The sequence below is a fragment of the Capra hircus genome, chromosome 13 (genome assembly GCF_001704415.2).
Source record: "Capra hircus breed San Clemente chromosome 13, ASM170441v1, whole genome shotgun sequence".
NCBI lineage: Eukaryota > Metazoa > Chordata > Mammalia > Artiodactyla > Bovidae > Capra > Capra hircus.
This window is the reverse complement of record NC_030820.1, coordinates 50,590,890-50,609,633: the sequence shown is the minus strand read 5'-3', so window position 1 is coordinate 50,609,633 and position 18,744 is coordinate 50,590,890. Positions and strand designations below refer to the sequence as shown.

At 37.7% G+C, this 18,744-nt stretch overlaps 1 protein-coding gene across 1 annotated transcript in view; it reads right to left on the bottom strand.

Moving 5' to 3' along the window:
- The window catches only part of RNF24 (ring finger protein 24), a 116,461-nt gene that overhangs the window by 27,656 nt on the left and 70,061 nt on the right, over positions 1-18,744 (bottom strand). The window contains exons 3-4 of the mRNA XM_018057390.1: positions 2,706-2,748; positions 616-657 (exon numbers count right to left, since the gene is read on the bottom strand). Of these exons, the coding sequence (XP_017912879.1) occupies positions 616-657; positions 2,706-2,748 (85 nt within the window). The remainder of the gene's footprint in view (positions 1-615; positions 658-2,705; positions 2,749-18,744) is intronic.

Here is an 18,744-nt window from a genome sequence, read left to right as displayed (position 1 = left end):
AAGCAATCACTGCCTTTTTTGTGGCATTGGTAAGAAAAAACTGGGAACATTTTTAAGAGTGAAATTAATGCAAGTCACCTAGAGTAGAAAAACTTGTTTAGATCTGTCTCCTACTTACATAGTATGGACAGAAAGCAGCATCCCTGCTGCTATGAAATCTTATGTTGGCAACAACCCCATTAAAAATGAGTTATTTTACTCTCTTGTAAGTCTTTACAAAATGGATTTTTATGTGACCTCACCTTGAAATATTATATTAAGCTGATCAAAATAAGCCTATTTTTTTCCCAGCTTCTGAAAATAAAGATGTTTCAGCATACCACAGCATACCATTTCTATTAGAATACACTCAGTGGTGGTGTGTGTGCTCAGTTGTGTCTGACTCTTTGCAACCCCATGGACTGTAGCCCACCAGGCTCCTCAGTCCATGGAATTTTCCAGGTAAGAATACTGGAGTAGGTTGCTATTTCCTACTCCAGGTGCTCTTCTGACCTAGGGATCAAACATGAGTCTTCCATGTCTACTGTATTAGCAGGCGGATTCTTTACCACTGAGCCACCTGGGAAGCCCCCAAATATACTCAAGAACAGATTAAAACACTTACAGGCAACTTACCTCATGCAAATTCAGTTCTTTTACTTTTTCTTTTAATATAACCTGTAAGACAAAAATGTATGCTTTTATGCCTGTTTATATCTGTAATTTAAAATATGTCTCATTTTACTCACAAATATTTTTCTTTTATATTCTTATGTATATAGCTCATATCACCTCATTTTCAGTAATGGGGAGAATCTCTTTTACACTTTGAGACAGAACATTTCAGCAATATTCTTTTAACTTGAGCAATGGTGAAATATTCTTATAGGCAATTTTAAAATCTCTTTGAGAACAGATTAAATTCTGGGAGACAACATTAATACACACCAATCTGGAGTAATTGCTAATATGGGGGGAAAGTAAATGAGATTGCTTGCCTCATGATTTGGTAAAACACAGTTTTGACTCATGGGACTGACTGGTAATTTGTAAAAGAATGAAAGGTAAGGTCAACCTTAATTTTTGAAGCTTTGCTTATTATTACACATCACTATCCTCAGAAAACTTTAGCTCTATCTAGAGTTATATAAATGGGCTTGAAATTCATCCAGGTGTTGTCCCTAACCTAACTTTATGGAGACTGCATGCATGCATGCGTGCTCAATTGTGTCCAACTCTTTGCCACCCCATGGACAGCAGCCCAACAGGTTCCTCTGTCCATGGGATTCTACCCTAAGAATATTGGAGTGAGTTGCCATTTCCTCCTCCAGGGCATCTTCCCACCCAGGGATCAAATCCCTGTCTCCTGCATTGGTCGGTAGATTCTTTACCACTGAGTCACCTGAGAAGCCCAAAGGAAACCATAAACAAAATGAAAAGATAACCTACAGACTGGGAGAAAATGTGTGTCACAACTGACATTTCAGTCAAAAATGATGTGACTGAAAAGGGCTTAATTTCCAAAATATATAAACAACTCATACAACTCAGTAATAAAAAACAATACAATTGAAAAATGGACAGATTATCAGAGAAATGCAAATCAAAACTACAATGAGTGCCACCTCACACCAGTCAGAAAGGCCAGCATTAAGAAATCTACAAATAACAAATGCTGGAGAGGGTGTGGAAAAAAAGGGAATTCTTCTATGCTGTTGGTGGGAACGTAAGTTGGTGCAGCCACTAACTGCGGAAAACCGTACAAAGGTTTCTCAAAAAACAATTTGAGACAAAATTGAGACAAACAGATTCATTCCATTAGAAAACTAAGACATTTATCTCTGTAAATGAATCCTATGGGACCCATGGAGAAGAGTGGGGTTACCTATGAATATCAGTGTGGACATCTAAGGAACTCACCAATGAGCTCAGATTTCAAAGCAACACAGACAAAAGATGGACAAAAAGATATGTAATTCTAAAATGATGACATGGTTCTGTAACATCAGTATCGGCAAGAGTAAAGACCCAAATAAACTGAAGTTTGTGCCCTCCCTTCTCCCCCGCTCCCAAACTACTAAGAATGACAAAAATAATTTCAAAGGAAAATTAAGGAACACCTAGGCCCACTGTTTGGTGTCAGTGGTAAAATATTAATGGAAGACACATGGAAGAAAAAAATAATTTTACGGGCCTTCAAGAAAAGCTAGATTTATTACCTTAAGGAACAAATCAGCAAAGGGACAGTACTAAGGGCAAGGAATTAACAACAATGACAGAAGTATCTGGACTTCTCAGTGGTATGATGTGAATTAATATTTAAAATAAAAGGGGAGGAGATGAGATCAGTATAATACAACTGGTTACCTCCAAGGAACTAGTATGTCTTTTAACAAGGAGGAAGGTAAAAAATTCATTTACTGGACCTCTGAACTCCATTAGAATAATAGTAACTTTAGGATTTTAAGCTACAACATTTCCCTTTAGCAAAATGTTTGCCAGAGTTCCCTGTTAAATTGTATTATTTTATCGTTTGAACTCTCTATAACTTCAAGTAATACTTAAGAATACTTAAAGTGAAGTGTATTGTACTGCAAACTGACAAGCAAAATGCTAAAATGAACACAAGCAAATCCAGTTTCAGTTCAAAATATGCGTGGAAATCTGAGCCCTCATTATTTGGTGAAAAACAAGATTAAAGCTAGTCTTAAGTAAATCTCTCTCACCTGTTTGTAGGCATAAAATTCTTTGTGTGCTTGATGTCTTAGCCTAAAAGACAGAAATGAGCAATACAATATTGAGATTTCCATATGACTTTGAAAAAAATTTTAAACTTCCTATTTTTGGTATTAATTTGTATCATTTATGGTTTAAAATCTAGAATCTTTATTCTAGAATACACTCAAATGACATACCCACTACTATGTTATGAGAAAGAGACCAGTGAACCATAAAACATTATCCAAACATATAAGATCAAGTACAATCTCATTAAAACAAAATCTAAAATATTTTAATGAAGCCTCAATTCTTTTTCTATTTATAATATTTAATATATCACATTTTCCTTAATTAAAAATTGAAGTATAATATACATCTAATAATGAACAAAAGACTCAAGAATATACATATTAAAAAAATAATTATACACACTAGTTTATCACCCAGATCAGTACATAGAACATTTCCAGCATCCCTGAAATGACTCTTCCCAATCAACATTCACCCCTAAAACTCCTAATTTTTATCACTGTAGATTAACTATGATTGTTTTTGACCTTCACATAAATGGATCATTTGGTGTATACTTTTCTGTGTTGACTTCTGTCAGTCAACAATTACTTGAGAAATGCATCCATGTTGCTGCAGTAATTGTTATTTTTGACTGACATAGTGTTCCATTTTATGAATAAATATGAAATTATCCATTCCACTGTTGACAAATATTTAGGTTACTTTCAGTTTGGGGCTATTACAAATAAAGCTGCTATACAAATTCTTCTGCATGTCTTTTAGTGGACACATGGACTCATTTCTGTTGAGTGTATACCTAGGAGTAGAACTGCTGCTCCAAAGTGCTTGTACAAATTTTACTCCTATGGGTAGGTAGTGTACATGAAAGTTCTAGTTGTTCCACATCTTTGCCACAGCTTGGTAAGGTCAGTTTAAAACTTTTTGGCCAGTCTTCCAGGAGGGAATGGCAAGACATACTTAAAGTGATGAAAGAAAATAACCTACAGCACAGATTACTGTACCCAGCAAGGATCTCATTCAAATATGAAGGAGAAATCAAAAGCTTTCCAGACAAGCAAAAGCTGAGAGAATTCAGCACCACCAAACCAGCTCTCCAACAAATGCTAAAGGATATTCTCTAGACAGGAAACACAAAAAGGGTGTATAAGCCCGAACCCAAAACAATAAAGTAAATGGTAATGGGATCATACTTATCAATAATTACCTTAAACGTAAATGAGTTGAATGCCCCAACCAAAAGGCAAAGACTGGCCGAATGGATACAAAAACAAGACCCCTCTATATGCTGCTTACAAGAGACCCATCTCAAAACAAGGGACACATACAGACTGAAAGTGAAGGGCTGGAAAAAGATATTCCACGCAAATAGAGACCAAAAGAAAGCAGGAGTGGCAATACTCATATCTGATAAAATAGACTTTAAAACAAACGCTGTGAAAAGAGACAAGGCCACTCCATAATGATCAAAGGATCAATCCAAGAAGAAGATATAACAATTATAAATATATATGCACCCAATACAGGAGCACCACAATATGTAAGACAAATGCTAACAAGTATGAAAGGGGAAATCAACAATAACACAATAATAGTGGGAGACTTTAATACCCCACTCACACCTATGGACAGATCAACTAAACAGAAAATTAACAAAGAAACACAAACTTTAAATGATACATTAGACCAGTTAGACCTAATTGATATCTATAGGACATTTCACCCCAAAACAATGAATTTCACCTTTTTCTCAAGTGCTCATGGAAACTTCTCCAGGATAGATCACATCCTGGGCCATAAATCTAACCTTGATAAATTAAAAAAAATCAAAATCATTCCAAGCATCTTTTCTGACCACAGTGCATTAAGATTAGATCTCAATTACAGGAGAAAAACTATTAAAAATTCCAACATATGGAGGTTGAACAACACACTTCTGAATAACCAACAAATCACAGAAGAAATCAAAAAAGAAATCAAAATATGCATAGAAACTAATGAAAATGAAAACACAACAACCCAAAACCTGTGGGACACTATAAAAGCAGTGCTAAGAGGAAAGTTCATAGCAATATAGGCATACCTCAAAAAACAAGAAAAAAGTCAAATAAAAAACCTAACTCTACACCTAAAGCAACTAGAAAAGGAAGAACTGGAGAACCCCAGAGTTAGTAGAAGGAAAGAAATCTTAAAAATTAGGGCAGAAATAAATGCAGAAGAAACAAAAGAGACCATAGCAAAAATCAACAAAGCCAAAAGCTGGTTCTTTGAAAGAATAAATAAAATTGACAAACCATTAGCCAGACTCATCAAGAAGCAAAGAGAGAAAAATCCAATCAATAAAATTAGAAATGAAAATGGAGAGATCACAACAGACAACACAGAAATACAAAGGATCATAAGAGACTACTATCAGCAATTATATGCCAATAAAATGGACAACGTGGAAGAAATGGACAAATTCTTAGAAAAGTACAATTTTCCAAAACTGAACCAGGAAGAAATAGAAAATCTTAACAGACCCATCACAAGCACAGAAAATGAAACTGTAATCAGAAATCTTCTAGCAAACAAAAGCCCAGGTCCAGACGGCTTCACAGCTGAATTCTACCAAAAATTTTGAGAAGAGCTAACACCTATCCTACTCAAACTCTTCCAGAAAATTGCAGAGGAAGGTAAACTTCCAAACTCATTCTATGAGGCTACCATCACCCTAATACCAAAACCTGACAAAGATACTACAAAAAAAGAAAACTACAGGCCAATATCACTGATGAACATAGATGCAAAAATCCTCAAAAAAACTCTAGCAATCAGAATCCAACAACACATTAAAAAGATCATACACCATGACCAAGTGGGCTTTATCCCAGGGATGCAAGGATTCTTCAATATCCGCAAATCAATCAATGTAATTCACCACATTAACAAATTGAAAAATAAAAGCCATATGATTATCTCAATAGATTCAGAGAAGGCCTTTGACAAAATTCAACATCCATTTATGATAAAAACTCTCCAGAAAGCAGGAATAGAAGGAACATACCTTAACATAATAAAAGCTATATATGACAAACCCACAGCAAACATTATCCTCAATGGTGAAAAATTGAAAGCATTTCCCCTAAAGTCAGGAACAAGACAAGGGTGCCCACTTTCACCGCTACTATTCAACATAGTTCTGGAAGTTTTGGCCACAGCAATCAGAGCAGAAAAAGAAATAAAAGGAATCCAAATTGGAAAAGAAGAAGTAAAACTCTCACTGTTTACAGATGACATGATCCTTTACATAGAAAACCCTAAAGGCTCCACCAGAAAATTACTAGAGCTCATCAATGAATATAGTAAAGTTGCAGGATATAAAATCAACATACAGAAATCCCTTGCATTCCTACACGCTAATAATGAGAAAGTAGAAAAAGAAATTAAGGAAACAATTCCATTCACCATTGCAACGAAAAGAATAAAATACTTAGGAATATATCTACCTAAAGAAACTAAAGACCTATATATAGAAAACTATTAAACACTGATGAAAGAAATCAAAGAGGACACTAATAGATGGAGAAATATACCATGTTCATGGATCGGAAGAATCAATATAGTGAAAATGAGTATACTACCCAAAGCAATTTACAAATTCAATGCAATCTCTATCAAGCTACCAGCGATATTTTTCACAGAACTAGAACAAATGATTTCAAGATTTGTATGGAAATACAAAACACCTCGAATAGCCAAAGCCATCTTGAGAAAGAAGAATGGAACTGGAGGAATCAACTTGCCTGACTTCAGGCTCTACTACAAAGCCACAGTCATCAAGACAGTATGGTACTGGCACAAAGACAGAAATAAAGATCAATGGAACAAAATAGAAAGCCCAGAGATAAATCCATAGACATATGGACACCTTATCTTTGACAGAGGAGGCAAGAATATACAATAGAGTAAAGACAATCTCTTTAACAAGTGGTGCTGGGAAAACTGGTCAACCACTTGTAAAAGAATGAAACTAGATCACTTTCTAACACCGCACACAAAAATAAACTCAAAATGGATTAAAGATCTAAATGTAAGACCAGAAACTATAAAACTTCTAGAGGAGAACATAGGCAAAACACTCTCTGACATACATCACAACAGGATCCTCTATGATCCATCTCCCAGAATACTGGAAATAAAAGCAAAAATAAACAAATGGGATCTAATTAAAATTAAAAGCTTCTGCACAACAAAGGAAAATATAAGCAAGGTGAAAAGACAGCCTTCTGAATGGGAGAAAATAATAGCAAATGAAGCAACTGATCTCAAAACAACTCATCTCAAAAATATACAAGCAACTTATGCAGCTCAATTCCAGAAAAATAAATGACCCAATCAATAAATGGGCCAAAGAACTAAATAGACATTTCTCCAAAGAAGACATATGGATGGCTAACAAACACAAGACAAGATGCTCAACATCACTCATTATCAGAGAAATGCAAATCAAAACTACAATGAGGTACCACTTCACACCAGTCAGAATGGCTGCGATCCAAAAGTCCACAAGCAATAAATGCTTGAGAGGGTGTGGAGAAAAGGGAACCCTCTTACACTGTTGGTGGGAATGCAAACTAGTACAGCCACTATGGAGAACAGTGTGGAGATTCCTTAAAAAATTGCAAATAGAACTGCCTTATAACCCAGCAATCCCACTGCTGGCATACACACTGAGGAAACCAGAACTGAAGGAGACACGGGTACCCCGATGTTCATCGCAGCACTGTTTATAATAGCCAGGACATGGAAGCAACCTAGATGTCCATCAGCAGATGAATGGGTAAGAAAGCTGTGGTACATATACACAATGGAGTGTTACTCAGCCATTAAAAAGAATACATTTGAATCAGTTCTAATGAGGTGGATGAAACTGGAGCCGATCATACAGAGTTAAGTAAGCCAGAAAGAAAAACACCAATACAGGATACTAACACATATATATGGAATTTAGAAAGATGGCAATGATGACCCTGTATGCAAGACAGCAAAAAAGACACAGATGTGTATAGCGGACTTTTGGACTCAGAGGGAGAGGGAGAGGGTGGGATGATTTGGAAGAATGGCATTGAAACATGTATACTATCATGTAAGAATCGAATCGCCAGTCTATGTCCGATGCAGGATACAGCATGCTTGGGGCTGGTGCATGGGGATGACCCAGAGAGATGTTATGGGGAGACAAGTGGGAGGGGGGTTCATGTTTGGGAACGCATGTACACCCGTGGCGCATTCATGCCAATGTATGGCGAAACCAATACAGTATTGTAAAGTAAAATAAAGTAAAAATTAAAAAAAAAAAGAGTCTAGAGACAAAGGTACTTGTGAAACCACTTAAGGGAATAAACAGTTTTAAACATTTTCAGAGCTCACACTGATGTATCAACAATAAAAGTTAATTACCTATCATTCTGATACATTCACACAGAGATCTATATTTGCAAAACACCCTGGCAACATTTTGTTAGCCTAGCATATTTACTGTGCCCGTCTGAAAGTAATAAAAATGGCATTTCTGAAAAACTATCCCATAATTCAAACTATTCACTGCCCCCACCCCCCGAGCACAGGAGATTTCCCTGTAAATCTTGAGAAAAATTTCTCCCTTGTAAAAAAAATAAATAAATAAAAATAAAACTTTTTGGCCAATCTGGTGAGTGTTCGGTGGTATCTCATTTTGGTTTTCTTTTTCTTTTCTTTTGATGTGGACTTTTAAATATATATATATATATATATATAAATTATTATTATCATTATTATTTTGGCCATGCAGCATGTGAGATCTTAGTTCTCTGACCAGGGATTGAACCAGCATTCCCCTGCAGTGGAAGCGGGGAGTCTTAACCACTAGACTGCCAGGAAAGGCCCTGATGTGGACTTTTTGAAAAAAATCTTAATTGAATTTGTTAGAATACTGCTTCTGTTTTATGTTTTGGTTTTTTGGCTACAAGGCATGTGGGATCTTAGCTCCCTGACCAGGGACTGAACTCACATCCCCTGCATTAGATGGTGAAGTCCTAACCACTGGCCTGCCAGAGAAGTACCCTCTCATTTTGGTTTTAATTTTGCATTTCCCAAATGACGTTTAGGACCCTTTCATATGCCTGTTGCCTGATTGGATACTTCTTTTTGAGGCGGGGCAGTGAAGCAGAAAAGGATAGCTTTATTGTTTTGTCAGGCAAAGGGAGACAGGACAGGTTTCTGCCTTGAAAAACTATGTGTCTCAACCCCAGAGAACTTGATGAGGGTTTTTATAAGGGCTCAAAGGTGGTATCGAACAAGATTAGGGTGTGAGCAGAGCTTGCACTTCTGTAATCTCAATAACCCTGCAATGCAGGAGACCTGGGTTTGATTCCTGGGTCGGGAAGATCTGCTGGAGAAGGGACAGGCTACCCACTCTAGTATTCTTGGGCTTTCCTGATGGCTCAGCTGGTAAAGAATCCACCTGCAACGTGGGAGACCTGGGTTCTGTCCCTGGGTTGGGAAGATCCCCTGGAGAAGGGAACGGCTACCCACTCCAGTATTCTGGCCTGGAGAATTCCATGGACTGTATAGTCCATGGGGTTGCAGAGTCAGACATGAGAGACTTTCACTTAATCTCATCTCAGGTGATGGGTCTCCTAATCCTGATGCGCTTCTCTGGTCCCTTTAATCTTGCCTCACTGGTTTCTCGGCTGCTGCTCCTCCTTTGATTAGCATCTGTTTTAACCCACCCTTTGGAACTCAGGGAAAGTCATGGGAGACTGAAGTCTTGCCTACAAGAAACAGGAGACAGGGAGGGGACATATGTATACCTATGGCTGATTCATGTTGATGTTTGACAGACAACAAAATTCTGTAAAGCAGTTATCCTTCAACCAAAAAATAAATAAATTAAAAAAAAAAGAAATGGGAGACAGAAAGGCCTCCATCCTTGGGAGCCCCATAGGGCCCTGCCTGGTTTCAAGATCACACCTGGTCTCTGGATGTAATGAAGCTCTGCTTCATTACAATGAGACTTTAAAGTTTCATTGCAGAAAGACTTTAGTGAGAGAAAGTAATCGGTAAGAAGTGGGTTTATTTAGAGAGAAACATACTCCACAGACAGAGTGTGGGCCAACTCAGAAGGTGAGAGCTGCCTGGATATATTCTTTTATGAAATGCCTATTCAAGTATTTTGTCCATTTAAGAAAATGAGTTGACTGTCTTTTCCTTATTGATTTGTAGAAGTTCTTTAAATATTTTAGATGCAAGTCCTTTGTTGGGTACTGCAATTATTTTCTCCTACTCTATGGCTTTTTTCATTCTCTTAATGTTATCTTTTGATGAACAACAGCTTTTAATTTAATAAGTCCAGTTGGGTTTCCCAGGTGGCTCAGTGATAAAGAATCTGCCTGCTGATGGAGGAGACTCAGGTTCGATTCCTGAGTCAGGAAGATCCCCTGGAGGAGGAAATAGCAACCCACTCCAGTGTTCTTGCCTGGATAATGCCATGGACAGAGGAGCCTGGCAGGCTACAGTCCATGGGGTTGCAAAGAGTTGGACAATGACTGAGCACCCATGCACCAGTTCATCAACTCTTCCCTGTTTATAAACTCTTTGCAATGACATCAGTTCTTTTTGTGTGCAGTTAAGGAAATCTTCGTCAACCTCCAGATCATGAAGATAAACTCGTATGTGTACTGTGAAAATAATTTATTTTACCTATCACATTTAGGTTTATGATCCATCTGAAATTTGTATGTATGACATAAAATAGAGGTCAAGATTCTTTTTACCCAGATGCAGATTTTCATTTGACTCATTTATTGAAAAGATCCTTCCCCACTGTGTTGCCATGATGTATCTGCTGTTTAAGTCAGACTAGTATGTGGTTCTGTTTCTAGTTTCTGTTCTGTCCCATTGGTTTATTTGTCAATTCTTGTGTACTAGATTGAACAGAGACCCCTCAAAATTAATATAAAACTACTTCAGAATGTAACCTTAACTGGAAATATAATTTTTGCAGACTATTAGTTAAAATGAGGTCATATTATGATGAAGGTGGACCATAAACCCAATATGACTGTTGTTCTTAGAGGAAGATGAGAGGACATACAGAGGCACAGGGAAGAAGGCCAGGTGAAGACAAAGGCAGAAACAGAAGTGATGCCCCTACCAGTCAAAAAACATCAAGGATTGCTGATAACCACCAGGAACTAGGAAGAGGCAAGGAAAGATCTTCCCCAGGTAGCCTTCAGAGGTAGCATGGCCCTGCCAACACCTTAATTTTGAACTCCTAGCCTTTAGAACTGTAAGAGATTAATACATTTCTATTGTTTTAAGCCATCTAGCTTGTGGTTCTTTGTTACAGAAACCCTGGGAAACTAATGCACCTTGTGTCAATACCATGCCAGTTTAAAAAAAAAAATTTTTTTTGGACTTACAGGAAAGCTGCAAAAAATATCAGAGTTCGCATATACTTCTCTCCCTAGTTTTCCAATATTCACATCTTACACAACCATAGTACAATGATCAAAAGCAGGAAATTAACACTGATATTTTGATATTAATACTCATACAGTATTAACTAAGGAGAAGGCAATGGCACCCCACTCCAGTACTCTTGCCTGGAAAATCCCATGGATGGAGGAGCCTGGTAGGCTGCAGTCCATGGGGTCGCAAAGAGTCAGACACGACTGGGCGACTTCACTTTCACTTTTCACTTTCATGCATTGGAGAAGGAAATGGCAACCCACTCCAGTCTTGCCTGGAGAATCCCAGGGACGGGGGAGCCTGGTGGGCTGCCATCTATGGGATCGCACAGAGTTGGACATGACTGAAGTGACTTAGCAGTAGCAGTATTAACCAAACAGATTTTATTTGAATTTCACCAGTTTTTTCACTAATATTTTTTTCCTATCTTGTGATCCAATTCAGGATCCCAGCTTGCCTCTAGTTACATCTCTTTAGCTTTTACTAATCTGTGGCAGTTCCTTAGTTTTTCCTTGTTTTTCAGGATTCTGATGTATCAAACATGATCTCTTGGTTATGGCAGTGTCTACTGGGTCTCCCCATCGTAAAGTTACTATTTTCCCCTTTGCAACTGATCGATACCAGTTGCAAATATCAGTATCAGTTGGGGGAGAGATGTTGAAATTATGAAAATTTATTTTTTCTCAAGCTTGTGCCCACTGATTTTAGCATCAAGACATCCTGCTTGCAACAATTCTGTATTATTTGCCTAGTGGTGGTTTCATGGTTTCCTAATTCCTTGTCCATTAACTGGGATTATTCTGTAAGGAAAAGATGCCCTTTCTCCCTCATTTGTTTATATCAGCATGGACTCATGGATTTTATTTTGCTTTACAATACTGTGTTGGTTTTGCCATACATTGACATGGATCCACCACGGGTATAGATGAGTTCCCAATCCTGAACCCCCCTCCCACCCCATACCATCTCTCTGGATCATCCCCGTGCACCAGTCCCAAGCATCCTGTATCGAACACAGACTGGTGATTCGTTTCTTACATGATAGTATACGTTTCAATGCCATTCTCCCAAATCATCCCACCCTCTCCCTCTCCCACAGAGTCCAAAAATCCGTTCTATACATCGGTGTCTCTTTTGCTGTCTCGCATACAGGGTTATCATTACCATCTTTCTAAATTCCATATATATGTGTTAGTATACTGTATTGGTGTTTTTCTTTCTGGCTTACTTCACTCTGTATAATCGGCTCCAGTTTCATCCACCTCATTAGAACTGATTCAAATGTTTTCTTTTTAAGGGCTGAGTAATACTCCATTGTGTATATGTACCACAGCTTTCTTATCCATTCATCTGCTGATGGACATCTAGGTTGCTTCCATGTCCTGGCTATTATAAACAGTGCTGCGATGAACACTGGGGTACACGTGTCTCTTTCAATTTTGGTTTCCTCGGTGTGTATGCCCAGCAGTGGGATTGCTGGGTCATAAGGTAGTTCTATTTGCAATTTTTTAAGGAATCTCCACACTGTTCTCCATAGTGGCTGTACTAGTTTGCATTCCCACCAACAGTGTAGGAGGGTTCCCTTTTCTCCACACCCTCTCCAGCATTTATTGCTTGTGGACCTTTGGATCGCAGCCATTCTGACTGGTGTGAAATGGTACCTCATTGTGGTCTTGATTTGCATTTCTCTGATAATGAGTGATGTTGAGCATCTTTTCATGTGTTTGTTAGCCATCCATATGTCTTCTTTGGAGAAATGTCTATTTAGTTCTTTGGCCCATTTTTTGATTGGGTCATTTATTTTTCTGGAATTGAGCTGCATAAGTTGCTTGTATATTTTTGAGATGAGTTGTTTGTCAGTTGCTTCATTTGCTATTATTTTCTCCCATTCAGAAGGCTGTCTTTTCACCTTGCTTATATTTTCCTTTGTTGTGCAGAAGATTTTAATTTTAATTAGATCCCATTTGTTTATTTTTGCTTTTATTTCCAGTATTCTGGGAGATGGATCATAGAGGATCCTGTTGTGATGTATGTCAGAGAGTGTTTTGCCTATGTTCTCCTCTAGGAGTTTTATAGTTTCTGGTCTTATGTTTAGATCTTTAATCCACTTTGAGTTTATTTTTGTGTATGGTGTTAGAAAGTGATCTAGTTTCATTCTTTTACAAGTGGTTGACCAGTTTTCCCAGCACCACTTGTTAAAGAGATTGTTTTTAATCAGTACTGGACCTTTGTAACAAAATTTGGAGTCTGGTAGTGTAAGTCCTCAACCTTTGTTCTTCTTGACTATTTTGGTTATTTTTGGGCCTTTGCATTTTCATATAAATTTCATGAGCTCATCAATTTCCACAAAAAACCTGTTGGGATTTTGACTGTGATTGTGTTTAATTTTTAGATTAACTGGGGAGAAGAACTGACATCTTTGTAAGATTGAATTTCCAACCTATGAATATAGCATACTCTATGTATTAAGTCTTCTTTCTCTGTACACATTTCTATGTATAACACTTACATATCCTTCACTAAATTTATTCCTAGGTATTTGATAATTTTTGATTTACTGTAAATGGTATTTAAAAATTTTTAAATTCTAATTCTTTGTTGCTACTACATAGAAAAAAATTCAATTTTTGTACATTGATCCTGTATCTAGTGACTTGCAAAGTTCACTTATTAATTCTTAACAGCTTATCTGCATAAGTTTTTGGATTTTAAAATATACAATTATTTTGTCTGCAAGCAGTAACATAACTTCACAGATTTTGTTCTTTATTCTTTATTTTACTTCTTTCCCTCTGCACTGGCTAGGACCTTGAGTACAATATGAAATAAAAGTGGTGACAGTGAATGTCCTTATCAATAGTTAACTATTATTACAATGTTTTCCCTAAATTTTTTGTAGATATCTTTATTCAAATAAACAAAGTTCCCTGTATCCTAGTTTTAGATTAAAAAAAATCATGAATAGGTATTACTTTTTGTCAAGTGCTTTTTTTTTCCCATCATACTTTTCCTTTTTACTATTAATGTGGTACACTGTATTGATTGATTTTCAGATGTTAAAACAACCTTCATTCCTGGAACAAAACTCCATTTGGTTGTGATGTACCACCAGTTTGCACACCCTTGAATATGATTTACTAATATTTTGTTCATGAGAGAGATTAATTTATAATTTTCATTCTTATAATGTCCCTGTCAGGCTTTGGAATCAAAATTAATGGCCTCATTATTTGAGTTAAGAAATATTTCTTCTACTTCTGTTCTCTGGAAAAGTCATAGAAGAGTAGTATTTTTTCCTTAAATGGAGAAATTCACTGGTGAAGCTACCTGGCTTGCAGTTTCTTTGTGGGAATGCTTTTCTTATTAGATATATAGTTATTAATACTTTCTATTTCTTCTTGACTCATTTAAAAATACTATCATTCTTTTACTTGTATTCATATAACACACAATTAACCATCCTAAAGTATATAATCCAGTAGTACTTAGTATAGTCACAACATTGTGAAACCACTCCAGTTCAGTTCAGTTCAGTCACTCAGTCATGTCCGACTCTTTGCGACCCCATGAATTGCAGCACGCCAGGCCTCTCTGTCCATCACCAACTCCCGGAGTTCACTCAAACTCACGTCCATCGAGTCAGTGATGCCATCCAGCCATCTCATCCTCTGTCGTCCCCTTCTCCTCCTGCCCCCAATCCCTCCCAGCATCAGAGTCTTTTCCAATGAGTCAGCTCTTCGCATGAGGTGGCCAAAGTACTGGAGTTTCAGCTTCAGCATAATTCCTTCCAAAGAACACCCAGGACTGATCTCCTTTAGGATGGACTGGTTGGATCTCCTTGCAGTCCAAGGGACTCTCAAGAGTCTTTTCCAACACCACAGTTCAAAAGCATCAATTCTTTGGCGCTCAGCTTTCTTCACAGTCCAACTCTCACATCCATACATGACCACTGGAAAAACCATAGCCTTGACTAGACAGACCTTTGTTGGCAAAGTAATGTCTCTGCTTTTTAATATGCTATCTATGTTGGTCATAACTTTCCTTCCAAGGAGTAAGTGTCTTTTAACTAGTTCACTTTAATTTCAAAACTTTTTTGGGCTTCCCTGGTGGTCCAGTAGTTAAGAATATGCTTTACAATGCAAGGGACACCAGTTCAATCCCTGGTTCAGGAAGAGTCGGGCTGTGGAGGAACTAAGCCAGAAAGCTGCAACTACTGAGCTCATACACTGCAACCACTGAGGCTTGTGTGTTTAGAGCCCATGCTCCACAAGAAAAGCCACTGTAATGAGAAGCACACTGCAATGAAGAGTAGCCCTGACTTGCCACAACTAGAGAAAGTCTGAGTGCAGCAACAAAGACCCATCACAGCCAAAAATTAAAATAAATAAATAAATCTTTTAAAAAAACCACATTTATTCATCAAAAATATCTGGTACTCATTAAGTTGGTCCCCATCCCACCTTCCCTGCTTTCTGTCTCTATGGATTTGTCTATTATAGATACATTACATAAAATAAATCATACAACATATGACCTTTCTGTATCTGGCTTTTCATTTACTATAATGTTTTCAAGCCTCTTTCTAGTTATAGCAAGTATCAGTACACTGCTACTTTCTTATGGCTGAATAATATTTCACTGTATGTATATGCCACAATTTGATTATGCATTTATCTGCTGATGAGCATTTGGGTTGTTTACACCTTTTGGCTCTCATGAATAATGCTTTAAACATAGTATACAAACTTCCTTGTGGACACCCTTCTTCATTTGTCTTGGGTATATACCTAGGAGTGAAATTTCTGGGTCTTATGGTAATTCTATGTTTAACTTTCAAAGAGTTGATGAACTCTTTTTCACAGTGACCATACCATTTTACATTCCCACCAGCAATGTATGAGTGTTCCTATTTCTCCATATCCTTATCGACACATCATTTTCCATATTTTTGACTACAGCATCTACCTGTTGTGAATTTTATTGTGGTTTTAACTTACATTTCCTTAATGACCAATGCTGTTGAACATCTTTTCATGTGCTTGTTGACCGTCTATATTTCTTTAGAGAAATGGCTATTTAAGCCCTTCACCTATTTTTAAAAAAAATATTCATTTATTTAGGCTGAGAAGCTGTGGTGGCTTCTCTTGTTGGGGAGCATGGGCTCTCGGCCACACAGGTTTCAGTAGTTGTGGTGTTTGGGCTCAGTATTTGTGGTGCATGGGCTTTAGTTGCCCTGCAGCATGTGGGATCTTCTTGGACCAGGGGTTGAACTGGTGTCCCTTGCATTGCAAGGTGGATTCTTAACCACTGGATCATCAGGGCAATCCCTTTTACTCATTTTTAAATTCAGCTATCTTCTTGCTGTTAAGAAAAATCTTATTTTTCCTTATTTTCTAAAATTAAGGAGAATATAATATGTTTAAAAAAATTTATAATGCATTTTGAAAGCCTAAATAGGTAACATTCTTCCTTAGTTTAAACTGTTTTACAAAAAATTAAGGTTAGACATAAGAATAAGTCTTCCTCATGTCTGACACCACAGTAGATTTTTAATAGAACAATCACCATTAAATATGCATAATAATAGTACTATGCTACACTAAATGTAAAATAACACCAGTAATACAGTCATTACCCCTGGGAACCTCAGTCAAAAGCAGTCACCAAGTTTCAGTTCAGTCGCTCAGTTGTGTCCGACTCTTTGCGACCCCATGGACTGCAGCACACTGGGCTTCCCTGTCCATTGCCAACTCCTGGAGCTACTCAAACTCATGTTCATCAAGTTGGTGATGCCATCCATCCATCTCATCCTCTGTCATCCCCTTCTCCTCCTGCCTTCAATCCTTCCCAGCATCAGGGTCTTTTCCAATGAGTCAGTTCTTCCCATCAGGTGGCCAAAGTATTGGAGTTTCAGCTTCAGCACGAGTCCTTCCAATGAATATTCAGGACTGATTTCCTTTAGGATGGACTGGTTGGATCTCCTTGCAGTCCAAGGGACTCTCAAGAGTCTTCTCCAACACCGCAGTTCAAAAGCATCAATTCTTCAGCACTCAGCCTTCTTTATAGTCCAGCTCTCACATCCATACATGACTTCTGGAAAAACGATAGCTTTGACTATATGGACCTTTGTTGGCAAAGTAATGACTCTGCTTTTGAATATGCTATCTAGGTTTGCCAGAGCTTTCCTTCCAAGGAACAAACGTCTTTTAATTTCACAACTGCAGTCACCATCTGCAATGATTTTGGAGCCCGAAAAAATAAAGTCTGTCACTGTTTCCATTGTTTCTCCATCTATTTGCCATGAAGTGATGGGACTGGATGCCATGATCTTTGGTTTTTGAATGTTGAGTTTTAAGCCAGCCTTTTCACTCTCCTCTTTCACCTTCACCGAGAGGCTCTTTAGTTCCTCTTCATCTTTTGCTATCACGGTGGTATCATCTGCATATCTGAGGTTATTGATATTTCTTCTAGCAATCTTGATTCCAGCATGTGCTTCATCCAGCCCAGCATTTTACATGATACACTCTGCATATAAGTTAAAATTAAATAAGCGTGGTGACAATATACAGCTATGATGTACTCTTTTCCCAATTTTGAACCAGTCCGTTGTTCCATGTCTGGTTCTAACTATTGCTTCTTGATCTGCATACAGGTTTCTAAGCAGGCAGGTATGGTGGTGTGGCATTTGTTCACAGTAAAATTTCCTAAAGTGAAGTGAAGTTGCTCAGTTGTGTCTGACTCTTTGCGACCCTGTGGACTGTAGCCCACCAAGCTCCTCTGTCCATGGGATTCTCCAGGCAAGAATACCGGAGTGGGTTGCCATTTCCTTCCCCAGGGGATCTTCCTGACCCAGGGATCGAACCCAGGTCTCCCACATTGCAGGCAGACACTTTAACCTCTGAGCCACCAGGGAAGCCCCAAAATTTCCTAAGGCCCCCTTAACTTCACACTCCAGGATGTCTGGCTCTAGGTGAGTGATCACATGATTGTGGTTATCCAGGTCATTAAGACCTCCAAGGATCAGTTTTTCCATTTTGGTATCAAAGGTTATTAGAATTTTGTCTTTGCACTGAATCTGTTGATTGCTTTGAGGAATATTGCCATATTAATAATATCAAGTCTTCCAGTTCCTGAAATCTTTCCATTAATTTAGGTTTTTTTAAATTTCTGCAATATTTTATAGTTCTCAGTGTATAAGTCTTTCACCTCCTTGGTTAAAGTTATTCCTAGGATTTTAATTCTTTTGGATGCTACTGTAAATGTTTCATCTATTTCCTTTTCAGATTGTCCCTTGCTGGTGAACAGAAATATAACTGATTTTTTTGGTGTTACTTCTATATTCTCAAAGTTTGCTTGTCTGTTACTCCTAGATTGTTTTTGTGTGTGTGTGTGTGTGTGTGTATATTCTATGGGATTGTCTATATATAGAATCAGGTCATCTTCAAAAAGAGACAGTTTTACTTCTTTCTTTTCAATTGAATACCCTCTATTTCTTTGTCTTGCCTAAATCTTCTGGCTAGA